At 44.6% G+C, this 14184-nt stretch overlaps 1 protein-coding gene across 4 annotated transcripts in view; it reads right to left on the bottom strand.

Moving 5' to 3' along the window:
- The window catches only part of TNC (tenascin C), a 91424-nt gene that overhangs the window by 30326 nt on the left and 46914 nt on the right, over nt 1-14184 (bottom strand). Inside the window, exons 11-17 of one of the 4 annotated variants that reach the window (XM_057720186.1) lie at nt 11633-11905; nt 10799-11071; nt 9922-10194; nt 6830-7102; nt 4269-4541; nt 2730-3002; nt 20-295 (exon numbers count right to left, since the gene is read on the bottom strand). In XM_057720186.1, the coding sequence (XP_057576169.1) occupies nt 20-295; nt 2730-3002; nt 4269-4541; nt 6830-7102; nt 9922-10194; nt 10799-11071; nt 11633-11905 (1914 nt within the window). The remainder of the gene's footprint in view (nt 1-19; nt 296-2729; nt 3003-4268; nt 4542-6829; nt 7103-9921; nt 10195-10798; nt 11072-11632; nt 11906-14184) is intronic. The other 3 variants (XM_057720187.1, XM_057720188.1, XM_057720189.1) reach the window with 3 other exon arrangements.

Below are 14184 nucleotides of genomic sequence, written 5' to 3'. Positions count from 1 at the left end.
AGAACCTTTGAATGAGTACCTGTCACGACAAAGGCAGTGAGGGGTCTGGTGGGGTCCCCAGCCCAGGTGGTCCCTGCCACACTAACGTCATAACCAGTGTTCTCCACCAAGCCCGTGACGTGAGCGTGCTGTGCGTCTCCTGAGACTGTGAACTGCTGGGGCTCGTGCAGCGAGTGAGAATCACTAACATTGATAACAATCTTTGCAAAAGGCCCAGCTTGAGTGGTCCATGACACGTTGAAGCTGTCAGGAGTAATATTGCTAAAGATTAGCATGCCCAACTGTGGCTCTGGCTCTGAAGGGGAAGGAACATGGGCGGAAAGAGAGACACATTATTAGAAGAAGCAGAGGATTTCTCCAGAATGTAGCCATAGAACATGAAAGTATCCATCCCTCCAACTATTTGCAGAAAAGTAGTGTATTAGGCTATGTCCACACCTGCATTGGTTATAACGCTAGAAAATATATTGCTTTCTTTGCAGGTTGGACTTGCATTTTTTTTAAGTAGAGACATGACCATTTGCTTGTCATGTATAAAGAAAAGCGCAGAAGTTGTTACAGCAGTAGATAGAAGTATTGTAAAGATGTATTGAGTACATTTTCTAAGGTTTGTAATGGGACACTAGCTCTGTAAGATGTTCCAAGAAAAGATAGCTTCACATCATATTGAATATTATATCTCACTCTAGAGATTCATGAAGCATACTAGCATTTTAAAGGCCCCAGAATGCTTGTTCTGTAAAGAAATCTACTTAATTTTGTTTAGCCCAGCACTTCATAAACTTATTGATCAATGGATACCCTTTCTGAGGAATATTCTCTGAACATCTCAAGTTGCTGGTGTGCCACTGAGCATGCCTTAGAAAATGCTACTTTGGAGTTTCCTGATTTAGTCTTCTTTGATCTGTTTGGATTGTAGAAATTCAAGGTTAATATCCACACAAGAGAAATTCTTTGTAGTATTCAGAAACCCAAATGTATGCACCATAGGAAAATCTACATCTCACTCTAAATACTATAAAGGAGAAAATGTCCTCCATTTAAGAATTCTCGGGGTGTATAAAAGTTAAAGGAAAACTTGAAGTTAGACTTCGCATTTTCTAATTATGAAATTCACTTATCGGATCATGTGGAAAGATGGATGGTTCCACTGATGTTAAGGTTTTTTTCTCTTGTCCCTTAAAATCTAGATAATCAGTGATGAGAGCAACTCATTTTTAATGTAGGGGGCCTACACTGCTAGTTTCAACTGGGATGTATACAGTCTGGCCACCTAAATGCACATTTATCCAATAATACTAATATTAAAATACATTCAACCCAGACTGTATTTTAGAAAGAGGCAACAGTCCTGGAGGGTTGAGATACTAGGATCAGATTTAGAGTTGGGAAGAAGCAGACTCTTTCTTCCAAGGACTTGGATGTTGCTTTGCTGCAGCTCCAATATTTGAAGGAAAGAAAGAGCTCATTTGGATAAACTTTAACTGGACAACTGCACAGCATAACTCAGTGCCATAAAGCCGCTAAGGACAAATGAATGTGGCTCAGAAGCAGAGTATAGCCGTGAGCAGTGGCACAGGATTTCACCTAGCAATTAGTTTGAGAAGCTAATGATGCTGTAATTTTGAACGACAGCATTGGCAAGTTACCTCAACCACAGAAAAAGTGAAATCCTCCAAATGGGACTCTGTCTGCTTTTTCCTTATATTTTGCTGTGGAAGGAATCTCCCGAATTAAGGATGCATGTTAGGACTCTTTCCATGCTACTGGACAGAGACTGGCAGTGCCAACACATTTACCATGCAGAATAAGACCTGGGTTTTCAGTCAGCTTAACCTCTAGCTGTCTCCCAAAGGATGCAACCAAGCTGAGAAGTGAGATGCAAGAAGAAAACTCAGAGAATGGTAGTTAGGATCCAGTCAGTGTTCCATGCAATCTAGGGATATTTTTCTCTTGCCGCTTCCAACCCTTTGAAAAAATCTCTTGACATGCTGTCTGCTTCCGGGAAAGACAAACATTTTCAAAAACTTAATACTCTGAATGTTCACCACATGCACCAAGATTTGGACAAGATGATAGATGAAAGGAAGACTCTGACACTTTGTGACAGATGTCAGTGGATGACAAAACATGCTTGATAGAGTAAACATCAAAAAAAGAGCAGTCTGTAGGGAATGCAGGCAAATAAAAGCCTCAAGAACAGATGAGACCACTGGGTCCTCTCATGTGGGACTTCGGGTGTGATTTGGGGTCTTTGCATGCTACTGGCACCACTTTTAAAATCTTGGTGGAGAGAAAGAGAAGGTAGATCATTCTGACCGAGGAAACAGCAATGGCATGCACACACCCCTTTGAACGAGACATGGCCAAACTGTGATTAGGAAGACCACAGGCAGATGATAATGGGAACTGGAAAAGATTATTCAGGATCAGATGAAAGGATGGTTTAGAAACTCAACCAAAGCACGTCAGGTTAACTCTATACAAACAAACAGAGCAACTCCAGATGTGAGTGGATATTTAGGAAAAAGAGGTTGACACAGAAGTTCCTTAATTTGGGAGGAGAGTTTTTCTTTTTAAAGCTTTAGAGCTCTGCTTTGGATGTCTCTCTTAAATCTGAGAAGGATCTGGAGAAACCAGGAGGGTGAAAGATGGGTAGAGGTTGATTTTTTTGGAACGCTCTTCAGAGGAAGTCCAAGGGAGAATGAAAAACCCATCGTGGGAAATACCTGTGGTTGCTTGGACCATCAGGGTCTGAGCATGCTGCCCGCCAATCAGCCCATGAAGGTAGACAGTGTAATCAGAAGAAGCTTTGAGGCTGGTGATGACAAAGCTGCGAGACGCCGCAGGCACAGAACGTACCACCATTTCCTGGAGGTGGTCAGAATTCCTAACTTCTATAAGAAAGCTATCAAAGGCAGACTCCCAAGCTTTCCACGAGATGGACACACTGCCCGAGGTCACATTTGAGACAGTGAGATGGCTAAGGAGAGATTCGGCTACTAAAGCAAGAAGAAACAAATACAAAAGCGTGTCAATTTAAAACACTGTTAGAGGGTCAAAATCAAAACATGTGAGACTAAATCTACAAAGTTTTATCCTTTACCCTCTGGTGAAGGAACTTGCCCTTTTTTTGAAAACCAACTTGAGCCATGAGAAAGAAATATATGTGTTTGACTGGTTTCCTCAGTTTTTGATATACTTTCATCTGACTGGGATGAGAATCCTGGCTGGCTCGCTGCTTTTCCTGTGGTCCATGCTGAGAAAAATTTGTAGACTCATATAGAATGAGGACAGACCCTTCCTCAGCTGTGGGTGACTTAAATGATAGATACTTTTGATTCTACAATGTTAACCATTTTCTTCAATTCTCCTAGAATATTGGACCCTTTTCTTTTGTGACCAAGAAGAGACACTCCTGTGTTTATTCCACAAATAACTGTTCATTTCAGTTTGTGATGTCTAACTTTATCTGTCAAGAGAAGGCACTGTCCAAAATGTGCTAACAATGCTATTTAGAATGAACAAGGCTCTCCTTTCTGTATCCACACAGCATTCTCTTTTGCTGCACTCAAGAGAGCATCTCCCATAGCGTGTGTGTCACAGATACTGCAGATTTAGTGAGAGCAGTTCACTCTTTTGTTAACCAAGTTCCTTATTTAAACATGCCTACTCTACTTTACTTTTGCCATCTACCATTCACTGTTCTGGAAGCAAGCCAGCGTGTTCTGGTCTTTTCTCCTAGAGGTGGCATTGGAATTGGGGTGGTCTGAATGGCATGACTTCCTCGTACACTCATGTGATGAATAATCTTTGCTCTCTCATCACTTTCCCAATTCAGCTTCATTAAATCATTGGAATATTTGGGTATTAGGAAGTCAAAGGCATTAGGAAGACAAAGACAGTTGGATAACACATGGTATAAATTTTCAGACCTCTTTGACCAATATAGACATCCTTCCAAGTCAAGGACAGCTCTCACCATGGCTTTTTAGTTACTGACGAGGAGAATTTTTTTCTCCAGATTCAATTTGGCAATCTGGACCAAACTACATTTTATGCTGCAAATATCCTGGTCAGGGTTAGATTAGGAAAGTCGCCATTTGGGCTGCTGCTGGAAGAGAGTTATGTTGAGTAGTGCTCCAGCCTAGCGTCACGGAACAGTTAGTGCCCTGTGGCCTGTGCTTCTGTGAGTGGGAAGGAGTGGCTCCGCCCTGCAAAAAAGATTCTGGAGAGAGGGCGTTAGGAATGGGTGAATGTGCGTGTACCTGTGGTGGCCGTGGCACTGATGGTTTTGGTCTGGGTGCTGGGAGCGAGTCCAGAGAGGTAGACAATAAAATCATTACTAGGGCGGAGCCCTGAGATGTGGGCCGTTCGTTCAGCACCAGAGATGTTATATTCCACCGTCTCCAGGAACCTATTGGAATCAATAATTTCAATGGTAAAGGTCTCGAAGGCCCCATCAGTAGCTGTCCAGGAGAGATTGAAGCTCTCAGGAGTGATGTCGGAAACATTTAAGTTTCCAATTTCAGGTTCTCCGGCTAAAAAAGGAAAGGCAGGAGAGAAGAAACAAATAAATCTGAGTTAATCATTGGGCTTGGGTTCTAAGACTGCAGTTGTTAACAGAAGCATAGCCAGGTAGAAAGATCTGACAGTTCAGGGTTAGGGTGATGTGAAGTGATGTTACCAGTCAGTGCCCATGGGAGAGAAAAAGGGGATTTGTTAAAAGAAAAATACGAAAAGGAAGCTGTGGCAATTATATTTCCCTGCTGTGGAGCTGCCACACACGATCAGGGCCTGGCTGAGATCCGGCGTGTGTGAGGAGACATGCCCAGTGACGGCAGCAGGAGCTGCTCCGCTGAAGCCGAGATGCTTCTGGGAGCCACACCTCAGGGATGCTGGCCATGGGTCAAAAGATACGAGCGCTGGCAGCTTCCAGTCTCTTAAATTGCACTCAGGAGAGCACGAGTACTTGGCTCCCGCCAGCAAACATCCTTTGCTTTGAGGGAGCTCCCATCTATTCAGCTGATGACTAAATAATTCTGATGCCATTACCCTCCCAAGGTGGTACCTTGAGGCTTCTGACTTTGTGACTTAAAGGGAATTGGCAGTTCGTCAGTGTAATTCGTAGTATTTTCATCGCATTTCTGACAAGGGCCAGCTGTTCTCATATTCTGTTAAAATAGCTTGTCCTTTCCTAACTGCTTCTACGTGGGCCAAGAAGGCTAGTGTCGCATTGCCAACCAAGAGAGCTGAGCCAAGGCAACCCTGTTCAGCCAAGAAGTAACATTTTGTCTCAGAGATGATCCTACCAGTGCTTTTCCGAGCAACAGGAATAAAACATGCAGAGGGCAGGCAGAAGCAGGGTTTGAAAAGCTAGTACTGTGTCTCTGGCAAAGCAGGAGAAAGCCTTCCCATCCCAAGAGATCTTGTGAAATGCAGATCAGATGGAATTATGGCCCTTCCTCCCCACAGACCAACTTGTCAGAAGCAAGAATGCTGCCATCACTATAAAAAAAAAACTTATAAAAATACTAAGAACACCCAAACCACAAGATCTGCAGGAAAGATCAGAAGTGATGGGTGATTTCTCTGCCTTCTGAAAGGGGATGGTTTATAGATGTTAGATAAAACAGCCCTGGGTCCATCAAGGGCAGCGTCGGCTGCAACTTTTAGGCATTTCAGGGTCACGATTCATGCAGCAGTTGTCTGTGCTGTATGTTTATCTCAGAGAGAGTTACTGAAATGATTGAGGTGAAAATGCAGAGCTATGTTTTAGCTAGAATCAACTAGGACACACAGGTTTGCACAAAAGTTTGGTTGCAATAATTATGGACAATGGGGCAGGCATATGCAAAACCAAAACCAAACAGCCTCTGCTCAACTTCAGACCAATGGGGGTACATGAGAAGGTGAACCACGGAAACCAGGGCTGGGGAGGGCTGCTCTCTTGAGCAGGCTCCAGGGAAACACTGGATGCTCTGTCATTGGAGCAGAGGATGAGTACACTACAATGCACCCTCCTGGGTCGGCTGAGAGTGTGCCATCCAAAGGCCAGTGGACCGGGGAGCAACTCTTGATTAAAAGAACAGAAAGGGCATCGGATCTTTGACATTCATCGCCTGGGACATTCTTTGCTTCAAATGCTGCTGTGTGTACTTCTGGTAATGAATGCCTTTTTCTTTGGTACTGTCTCTAGTCATAATTGTGTGATTTTTTTTTTTTCTTTTTTGGTCTAGCTATTTGCTAATTTGGTGTTCTAACAATGACTCAGTATCTGAGAGAATTGCCTGGAGGAGGGTAATTCAGTTCTCTTATTATACTCAGTGCATTTTAAAGAAACATTTAAATTAAAACATTTCTTTTAAATGCAAGACCCACGGTGCCCGTACCCTTGAGGGATTCGGGATAGTAAAGCAGCATTTGCAACTAGCAGAAAGATTCTGTAAAGTAAATAATCTGTGCTCCACCAGAGCTCACACACGGGCAGGGTCAGCTTTTAGTTATATCCAAGCGCTGGAGAAGAGAATTAAGACTGTCAAGCTGTCCCATGAAAAGGAAAGCCATCATTTAGAAGAGTTGTAGTTATAGGATTGGACAGGTAAGGTCTGGGAGAGGCTGGAGGCTGGCGGTCAGAAAAGACAGCATCTGCACATTCATTCCTGAGATGTCAAAGGCATCGGGACCAAGGCACAGCCCATAGGGAGGTCTCCGAGCATGCAAGGTCCGCAGCTAATGGGCACATGGAAAGGATTTAGATATGGACGGAAGCTGACTCCCCACAGGATCTCTTGGAGAGAAAGCATCATGGACAGGGAGACGAAGGTACCTGTGGAGGCCTCAGCAGAGAGCACTGGTGTTCTATAGCCCCGGATCACCCCGTAGATGGTGACTCTATAAGGGGTGGCGGCCTTGAGGCCCGGGACGTCCACAGCCCGCAGGCTGCCCGGCACCGTGAGGTTCTGAGCCGCCTCCACCCTGTTGGCCTCCTGCACCTGAATGACAAAGTGCTCATAGGCATGATCAGCTGCGGTCCAGTTGAGTCTGAGGCCGTCCCAGTCACGCTCAGTCACGGCTAAGTCTCCCAACTGGGGGAGCTCCGCTGAAGGACAGAGAGGAATTTGTCAGTCCTGCAAACTGAAAATGAGGAAACCAAACATCCCACAGCCCAGCTCTAGGGAAGAGAGAAAGGGGCAAGAGATTTTCTTGTGTTTGTGTGTGGGGTCATTCTTGGTCTCGGGGAACTGCCAGTTTGAACTGTAGTCATCTGGCTACAGCTTTCTTCAGGAGTTGAAGATGGTCAGAAAGGGGAGTATCTACATTGTTCATCCTTGACGTGGCAATGCCATCAGGACCACTGATAACCCACTGGGACGTCTCTGAGGACCATGCATGACTAGCACCTAAAAGGCCCATGGGAAAAGGTGGCACTGTGGGTCAGGGTAAGGGAAGTAGGAATTGGTTAAAAGTACAGGCTTTGGAGGCAGATGGACCTTGGTTAGAATTCCACACCGATGTTTGCCAGCGGCATAACCTTGGGCATGTCACCCAGCTCATCTCTGAGCCTTGCTCTCCTCATCTTTAATTGCAGCTGACAATACCATTTCATTGGAATGTGTGATGATTGAATGATAATATTTATAAACCTCTGAGTGTATATCTGACATCATACCTGACAGAGTGAGGGCCTGTTAAGTGACAGTCTGATAGATACAGTTGTTCCTCAGTATCTTTGGGGGATGGGTTCCAGGACCCCCATAGATAACAAACTGAGGATGCATATAAAACGGTGTAGTATTTGCATATCACCTATGCACACCTTCCTGCATACTTTAAAAATCTTCTCTAGATTACTTATAATACCTAATGCAATGTAAATGCTATGTATTTACATTGCACATGGCAAATTCAAGGTTTGCTTTGTGGAGCTTCCTGGAATTCTCTTGACTAATATTTTCAATCTTTGGTTGGTTGAATCTGAGAATATGGAACCAACGGATGCAGAGACCTGTGTATCACTATTTTGATGTTTCTCCTTGGAACTTCTCGGTCATGTGGGAGAGAATTACCTGCTTTAACTCATTACTGGACTTTGGAGAGATCATCTCATTGCTGGCCACAGGCTGTCTGACTGAGTGTATAAAGCTTGTGCTGAATCAGTTTTGATCAAGGTTGATGTTTTATCTCTAGACTTTTCTCATCTTTCAGGCATCAAAGGTTCTGTACCGTACTGGATTCTTGGCTTCGCTCTTTCGCTCCCCACTTCTCCTGATAGCACTCTGTGTCTGAATGAAGACTGCCTGCATCACAAAGCAAAGCCCTTTGTGTGAAGTGAGTGCCTGCTCTTAAAGTGATTACGTTTTGCTCAGCAAATGGCGCACAGCAGTGCCCACTATTCATTTTTCTACAGCGTAGGAGGGAAATTTAATGTCGTCATTGCCGATTTAGAAAGTTTGAGTTCCGGATATGGAAAAACTCACTGCTTAGTGGAATGCTGCTCAGGGTTAAATGCAATCTCCCAGCCTCTCTTTTTAAGGCTGAAGTGGCCATGGATTCGAAGTCAGAAAAGAAAATATCTGCAAAATTTCAGCCAGAAAAAGTATGAGGTACTTGTTCTCAGGTATTCCCAGATTCAGTGCACAAGGAGAGTGTGGGCAAACTTGACCTTTCGGAGGGATTGTATTCAAACTATAGAACTGCTCCTTTTATGGAAGAACTGGGTTGGGGACATGGGTGCAGGCAGCCCTCTCCTCCTTCCCAGCTCACCAAGAATAGCTGTTTGTTTATCTGTCGTATAGTTGGGTTCCTTGTAAGATTTCACGTGCAAGAGGAATTCCGCTGCTAAAAATAAAAAGTTTACAAACTACAGATGTTCATGATTAGCACCTTGCTCCCAGACCTCACGTGTCTCAAAGGCACCTTTTGCTCCTGTTTGGTTTGACAATATTTCCAGGAAACACAGGCCATTGATAATCGGTCCAGTTTAGGTGTCCTGCAACATCACTTTTCTTAGTTAGGGAATTGTGTGTAGTTTCTAGCAAGGACCAGATTTATTCGGTATCTATGAGCAAGAACAACGATTTATTTGATTAGATTATGTGGGTGGCATTTTCAAAACACAGGATGTGTAGAGAAGGGTATGGGCTTGGGGCCCGGCATAAAAACCCTATGCCCCCAAATCAGGCTCATTTTCCCATGGCCCTTTTTAAAGTTGTTTCTGGAAACCTCAGGCCCAGCACAGAGTTTTCTGTAACAGATGGAGTTACATATTTTCAGAGGGCAAATTGAGATGAATGGTTTTTCTTCTCCAAACTGAATCAAAAACTTTGAAGTCCAATGTGACTGTCCTTTCCTGGAAAGAGCCCTGCCTTGAGGATCTGTTAAGGAGAGAGAGGCTTGGCTAACTGCAGCAAAAGATGATAGGTCATTTCAAAGGTTATTCTGTGGAGGTCTGACTGCCAGATGGATGGCAGTCAGCGACCCTGAGGCCACTCATGATAAGATTTCTCTAGAAAGTTCTGACCTTATTTTGTGTCACAACCCTATTGTTTATGCTATTTACATTACATGTTGCTGTCTGATAAATTTAGCTATTTACCACTGAAAATTTGCTATGGGATGGGTGCTTTGCTAAGTACTTTCATTCGTTATCTCATTTACTGCTCACGATAGTGTTCTGAGGTACGAGTATTATCTCTGATTTGAAGGTGAGAAAAGAAGGCTCAGAGATGTAAAATGAGATACTCAAGAATATTCGGCCAGTAAGGTGGAATTCCAATCAGGACCCTCCGGAGTTAGAGCCTGTATTCACACTGCCTGCCAACAGCTTAGAGAGAGGGCCCTGACACATGGGGAATTTTCTCTATTCCAGTGAATAAGCTGGCACGAGCAGGTCCCTGGTCTGCAGGGAGGGTTGTATACCTGTGATGACCTCCACAGCAAGGGGCTGAGTGCTGCGGCCCCTGACCTCGCCGTGCAGGGTGATTGTGTAAGGGGTACCAGCCTTGAGGCCTGGGATTTCCACGGAGCGCAGGCTGCCAGGAACCGTGAGACTGTGAGCTTCTCGGGCCTGGTCAGCCTCCTGGATCTCAATGACAAACTGCTCATAGATCCCATCTGGGCTGGTCCAGTCCAGTCTGAGGGCATCCCAGCTAACCTCGCTCACCGTGAAGTTCCCCAGATCTGGAGCCTCCCCTGCACAGGGAGACAGCGTTACGGAATTACTAAAACAGGCAGCTGCATGCTGGGATTCAGGTGAGATGGCATTTTGGCTGGGGTTGGGGTGAGTGCCTGGTTAGGGATGATCACAGAGGTGTGATTTACAGCAGAGGTTGAGCACACTCTCACTGTTGGCGCTAAAGCCAGGCTTTTCTAGTCAGCCTTTGGGAATGAAAGATAGTTCTCAGAATTGTTCACAACTTCCATTGTTGACATACAGATGGGGCTTTGGGAAGTCTTTGGTGCATTCTTAAAATGAGCTCAGATCAATGTTTTTTTCCTCCACTTGCAGCGTGTGCTTTCCAACTTCTTAGATATTACGACTCAAACTTGCTTTGAAAGAAAAATCACCTCTTAATTTATGTAAAAAAAGAGGTGGAACTTTCCATGGAATTGGCTACCATACTAGAACTAGGACTAAGCCAAATAAGGGACAGGACGTTTGGCTGGAAGCAGGGATGATTCACTGGTGTTCCTCACTGTGGTAGGGGCTGACCGTAGTTTACAGCAGGGAAAAGCGTTGATCCCTCCTGAGCAGGGACAGTGGGAGGAAGCAGATTATTGAAGTAGTCTAGAATACCTGTCAAGACTTCAACAGAGAAAGGGGTTGTGCTGAAGTCCCGAGTGACCCCAAGGATGGTGATGCTATAGTGAGTGGCTGCCTTGAGCCCAGGCAGGTCCACGGACCTCAGACCTCCTGGGACAGTGAGGTTCTGGGCTGCCTCCTCTGAGTCAGTCTCCTGCACCTGAATGAGAAACTGATCGTAGGCTCCTTCCGGAGCAGTCCAGTTGAGTTTGAGGGCATCCCAGCCCACCTCGGACACTGTGACCTCCCCCAAATGGGGAGTTTCTCCTGGAGAAGGACAAAGAACTAGTTTAACAATCAACTCACACACCAAGAGCCTGGGACTCCTTAACAAAAGAACAGGCTTTATATTATTTAAAAAAAAAATGACTTTCTTTAGATAACAGCGCATCACGCAGCTTCCTAAATTTGAGGAATAGAGCCAAGGGTGAGGGAGGCATAGGAAAACACTTGTGATCTTATTTCATTAAGGAACTGCCCCTAGCCTCCAATAGACAGGGAGATTACTATTATTTTTTCGCTTTAAATATAATGTAATATCGCTCACCAGGAGGGAGCCTGTTTGTGAAGCCAAAGGTCCCTGCCATTGGGGCTGTGTGTATGGTCCCCAGGCTCGCCTCTGTAGAGGCCCAAAGCCTGGGGCTCACACGGGGTGCAGTGTGAAAGCTGCCCCAGGAGTTGTGCAGCCTGATTTCTTCCCCTTATTAGGCACCACTGCGCTCTAATTTAAGGTGCTCAAGTCTGTTCAGAAGCAAGTTGCCTCTGATCATCCTTGGGGAGTTTCCTGTTGGAAAAGACAGAAGCTGTAAACAGAAAGGTGAGAGGTACCTGTGGAGGCCTCAGCAGAGAGCACTGGTGTTCTATAGCCCCGGATCACCCCATAGATGCTGACTCTATAAGGGGTGGCGGCCTTGAGGCCCGGGACGTCCACAGCCCGCAGGCTGCCCGGCACCGTGAGGTTCTGAGCCGCCTCCACCCTGTTGGCCTCCTGCACCTGAATGACAAAGTGCTCGTAGGCATGGTCAGCTGCGGTCCAGTTGAGTTTGAGGCCGTCCCAGCCGGCCTTGGTCACGGTGAGGTTTTCCAGTTCAGGGGTGAGATCTGAATAATGACAGAGATGGGGTCAGTTAAACCATTCCTAAAACACTTTCCATCTGGGAACTTAGAAATGTCAAACCCCGCTGCCAATGCTGAGAGATGGTGGAGGCCCCAGGGCCATCTTTCACTCACCACAGCTGTGCTGTCACCATCTAAACACCAACAGAAAAATCAATATAATACTTATTTTGCCTTGCTGCGTATTTGGGTTTGTCTTTTGAAAATGGTGTTTTTCTATTGACCAGTGTCCTGTGGATTTAGAAGACGCTACATGTCTGTGTTAGTACTGCTCCGAGCTGCAGTTTCCATTTTGGAAAGTGTCTCTCATCTTAAGGGTGAGATCATAGGAACAGCTTTCGGCTACTCTTGGGATTCTTGGTCTGGGCTGTCCAGCCTTCTATATTTTGAGAAAATTGGCTCCCCTTAGATTTCCTTCCTTTCCGTGTTTCCTCAATCTCCCCTGGAAGGCGTTTTATTGTCTCTTTATGTTGGGATTTTTGTCAATTTCTGGGGCTCAAATCAATTTACATAAACCACTTCAGAAAGATCAGAGATAAATTAACACTACAAGTAAGGATGTCCTGAGGAAGGCGCTGAGTCTTTGCAAAGCTGTCTTTCATTGGATAGAAAGACGGAGGCCCTAGGAGGAAAAGTTTAAGTTCAATTAAAACTTGCCTTCTTTATTCCTGTCTAGAATGAACAAAGCACAGAACACTCACTTGTCTGAATATGGCTTCAAGGTGATAATTTGCCCAGGGCTGAGCCTAAGTGGACTTTGCATCACTGAGGAAGAATGGATTTTTTTTTTTCTGGAAACAGATCCTCTAAACAACAGAGTAAGAACTGCCTTGAGCTCATTTAAGTGAACAAATTGTTTCTCTCTATATGCCTCACAGTGACTGCTCATTTCAAATCAGCCCTATGTGTCCATTAAAGCAGACTTCTCACTTGAAAATCTTAGCTTGTAATTGGATAGAAGATATCTTTTCAGAGGGGAAAACGTTTCTTTTCAAGAATCTGTTCAAGTCAGACTTTTCTACCATCTGGGGAATGTTCTTAATTGTTCCATTTTGGCAAAGCTGACACTCCTTCAAATCTTGTTTGATCTAGAACAGGGGTCTGATAGCCATGATCTGAGGGTCAAATCCAAAAACTGCCTAAGAACAGTTTTTAAATTTTTAAATGGTTGGAAAAACCCAAAGAAGAATACTTCTTGACGGATGAAAGTATATGATGTCATAAGTAAATCTCATTGGAACTCAGCCATGCCTGTACATTTACGTATTGTTAATGGCTGCTGTGTGCTGCAGTGGCAGTAGACGAGTTGAGACAGAGATCGTATGGCCTGAAAAGTCTAAAATATTTACTGTCTGGCCCTTTCAGAAAATGTCTGCCATACCTGACCTTGACCTTCATTCTATGGACTCCTCATTCAACCCAAATCTGTGTCCTGGAGCCCTTACCCAAGACCCCAGAGCAGCTCTTAACCACACAAACATGGTCTAGGTGAGAAAGAGAGGACCCCAAGCTCAAAGTGATGTATCTACTTTTGGGGAAAGAAAGGGGAAAAGGTCAGCCATCTTTTAACCCAATGGCCCTCGTAAGGCCAGGAGCAGTGCTCCAGTCGTAGCAATTATTTCCTCGACCTTAGGATTTTAGCACAACTAAACTCAGGCGCGTGTCCTTTTCAAATAGTCCAAGAGCCCTCATGCACAAAGAGACATCAGACAAAAACCAATCTAAGCCAAACTGTAAAGTTAAGGAAGTCAATTCTGTGGCCCATAAACTCTCCTTTTTATCTCACTTTCCTCTTTTTTTTCTCCTGCTGCTGTCAAAACTGCTTGTCAGGAACTTAGCTAACATTGGTAGCTGACTCCCTTTATATGAATTAAGTCAGTATTTCCTCTCAGATAACTGTCTTCTAAACTCTTTCTCTAATTATGACATAAAACATTTTTTTTTCCATGAAAGAAATTTCAGGTACCAGGTTGCAAGGGATGTGGGGAGAATTACCTAACTGGGGGAGGGGGGGGTTACAGATTGCCTGTTAAGCTGCTGCAGTAAAGATGGATGGCAAGAAGAGGAGATCTGCATTAGAAATGTCTCTTCCTCATGAGAACCATCTTTCTTCTTTGAATCAGCTTTTTATATGCCACGGATACGATTATACAACGTCCCTCATATCCTGCTTCATCTCTTGGTACAGCTGATAGAGTTATCTTCATATAATGTCATGTTGCTCAGTACATGGTAATAGTCATGGTGATGATACCTCCACCAAA

This window comes from Hippopotamus amphibius, chromosome 2, assembly GCF_030028045.1.
Source record: "Hippopotamus amphibius kiboko isolate mHipAmp2 chromosome 2, mHipAmp2.hap2, whole genome shotgun sequence".
In the NCBI taxonomy this organism is placed as follows: domain Eukaryota; kingdom Metazoa; phylum Chordata; class Mammalia; order Artiodactyla; family Hippopotamidae; genus Hippopotamus; species Hippopotamus amphibius.
The sequence above is the reverse complement of the archived record's forward strand: the minus strand, read 5'-3'. Positions and strand labels throughout refer to the sequence as shown.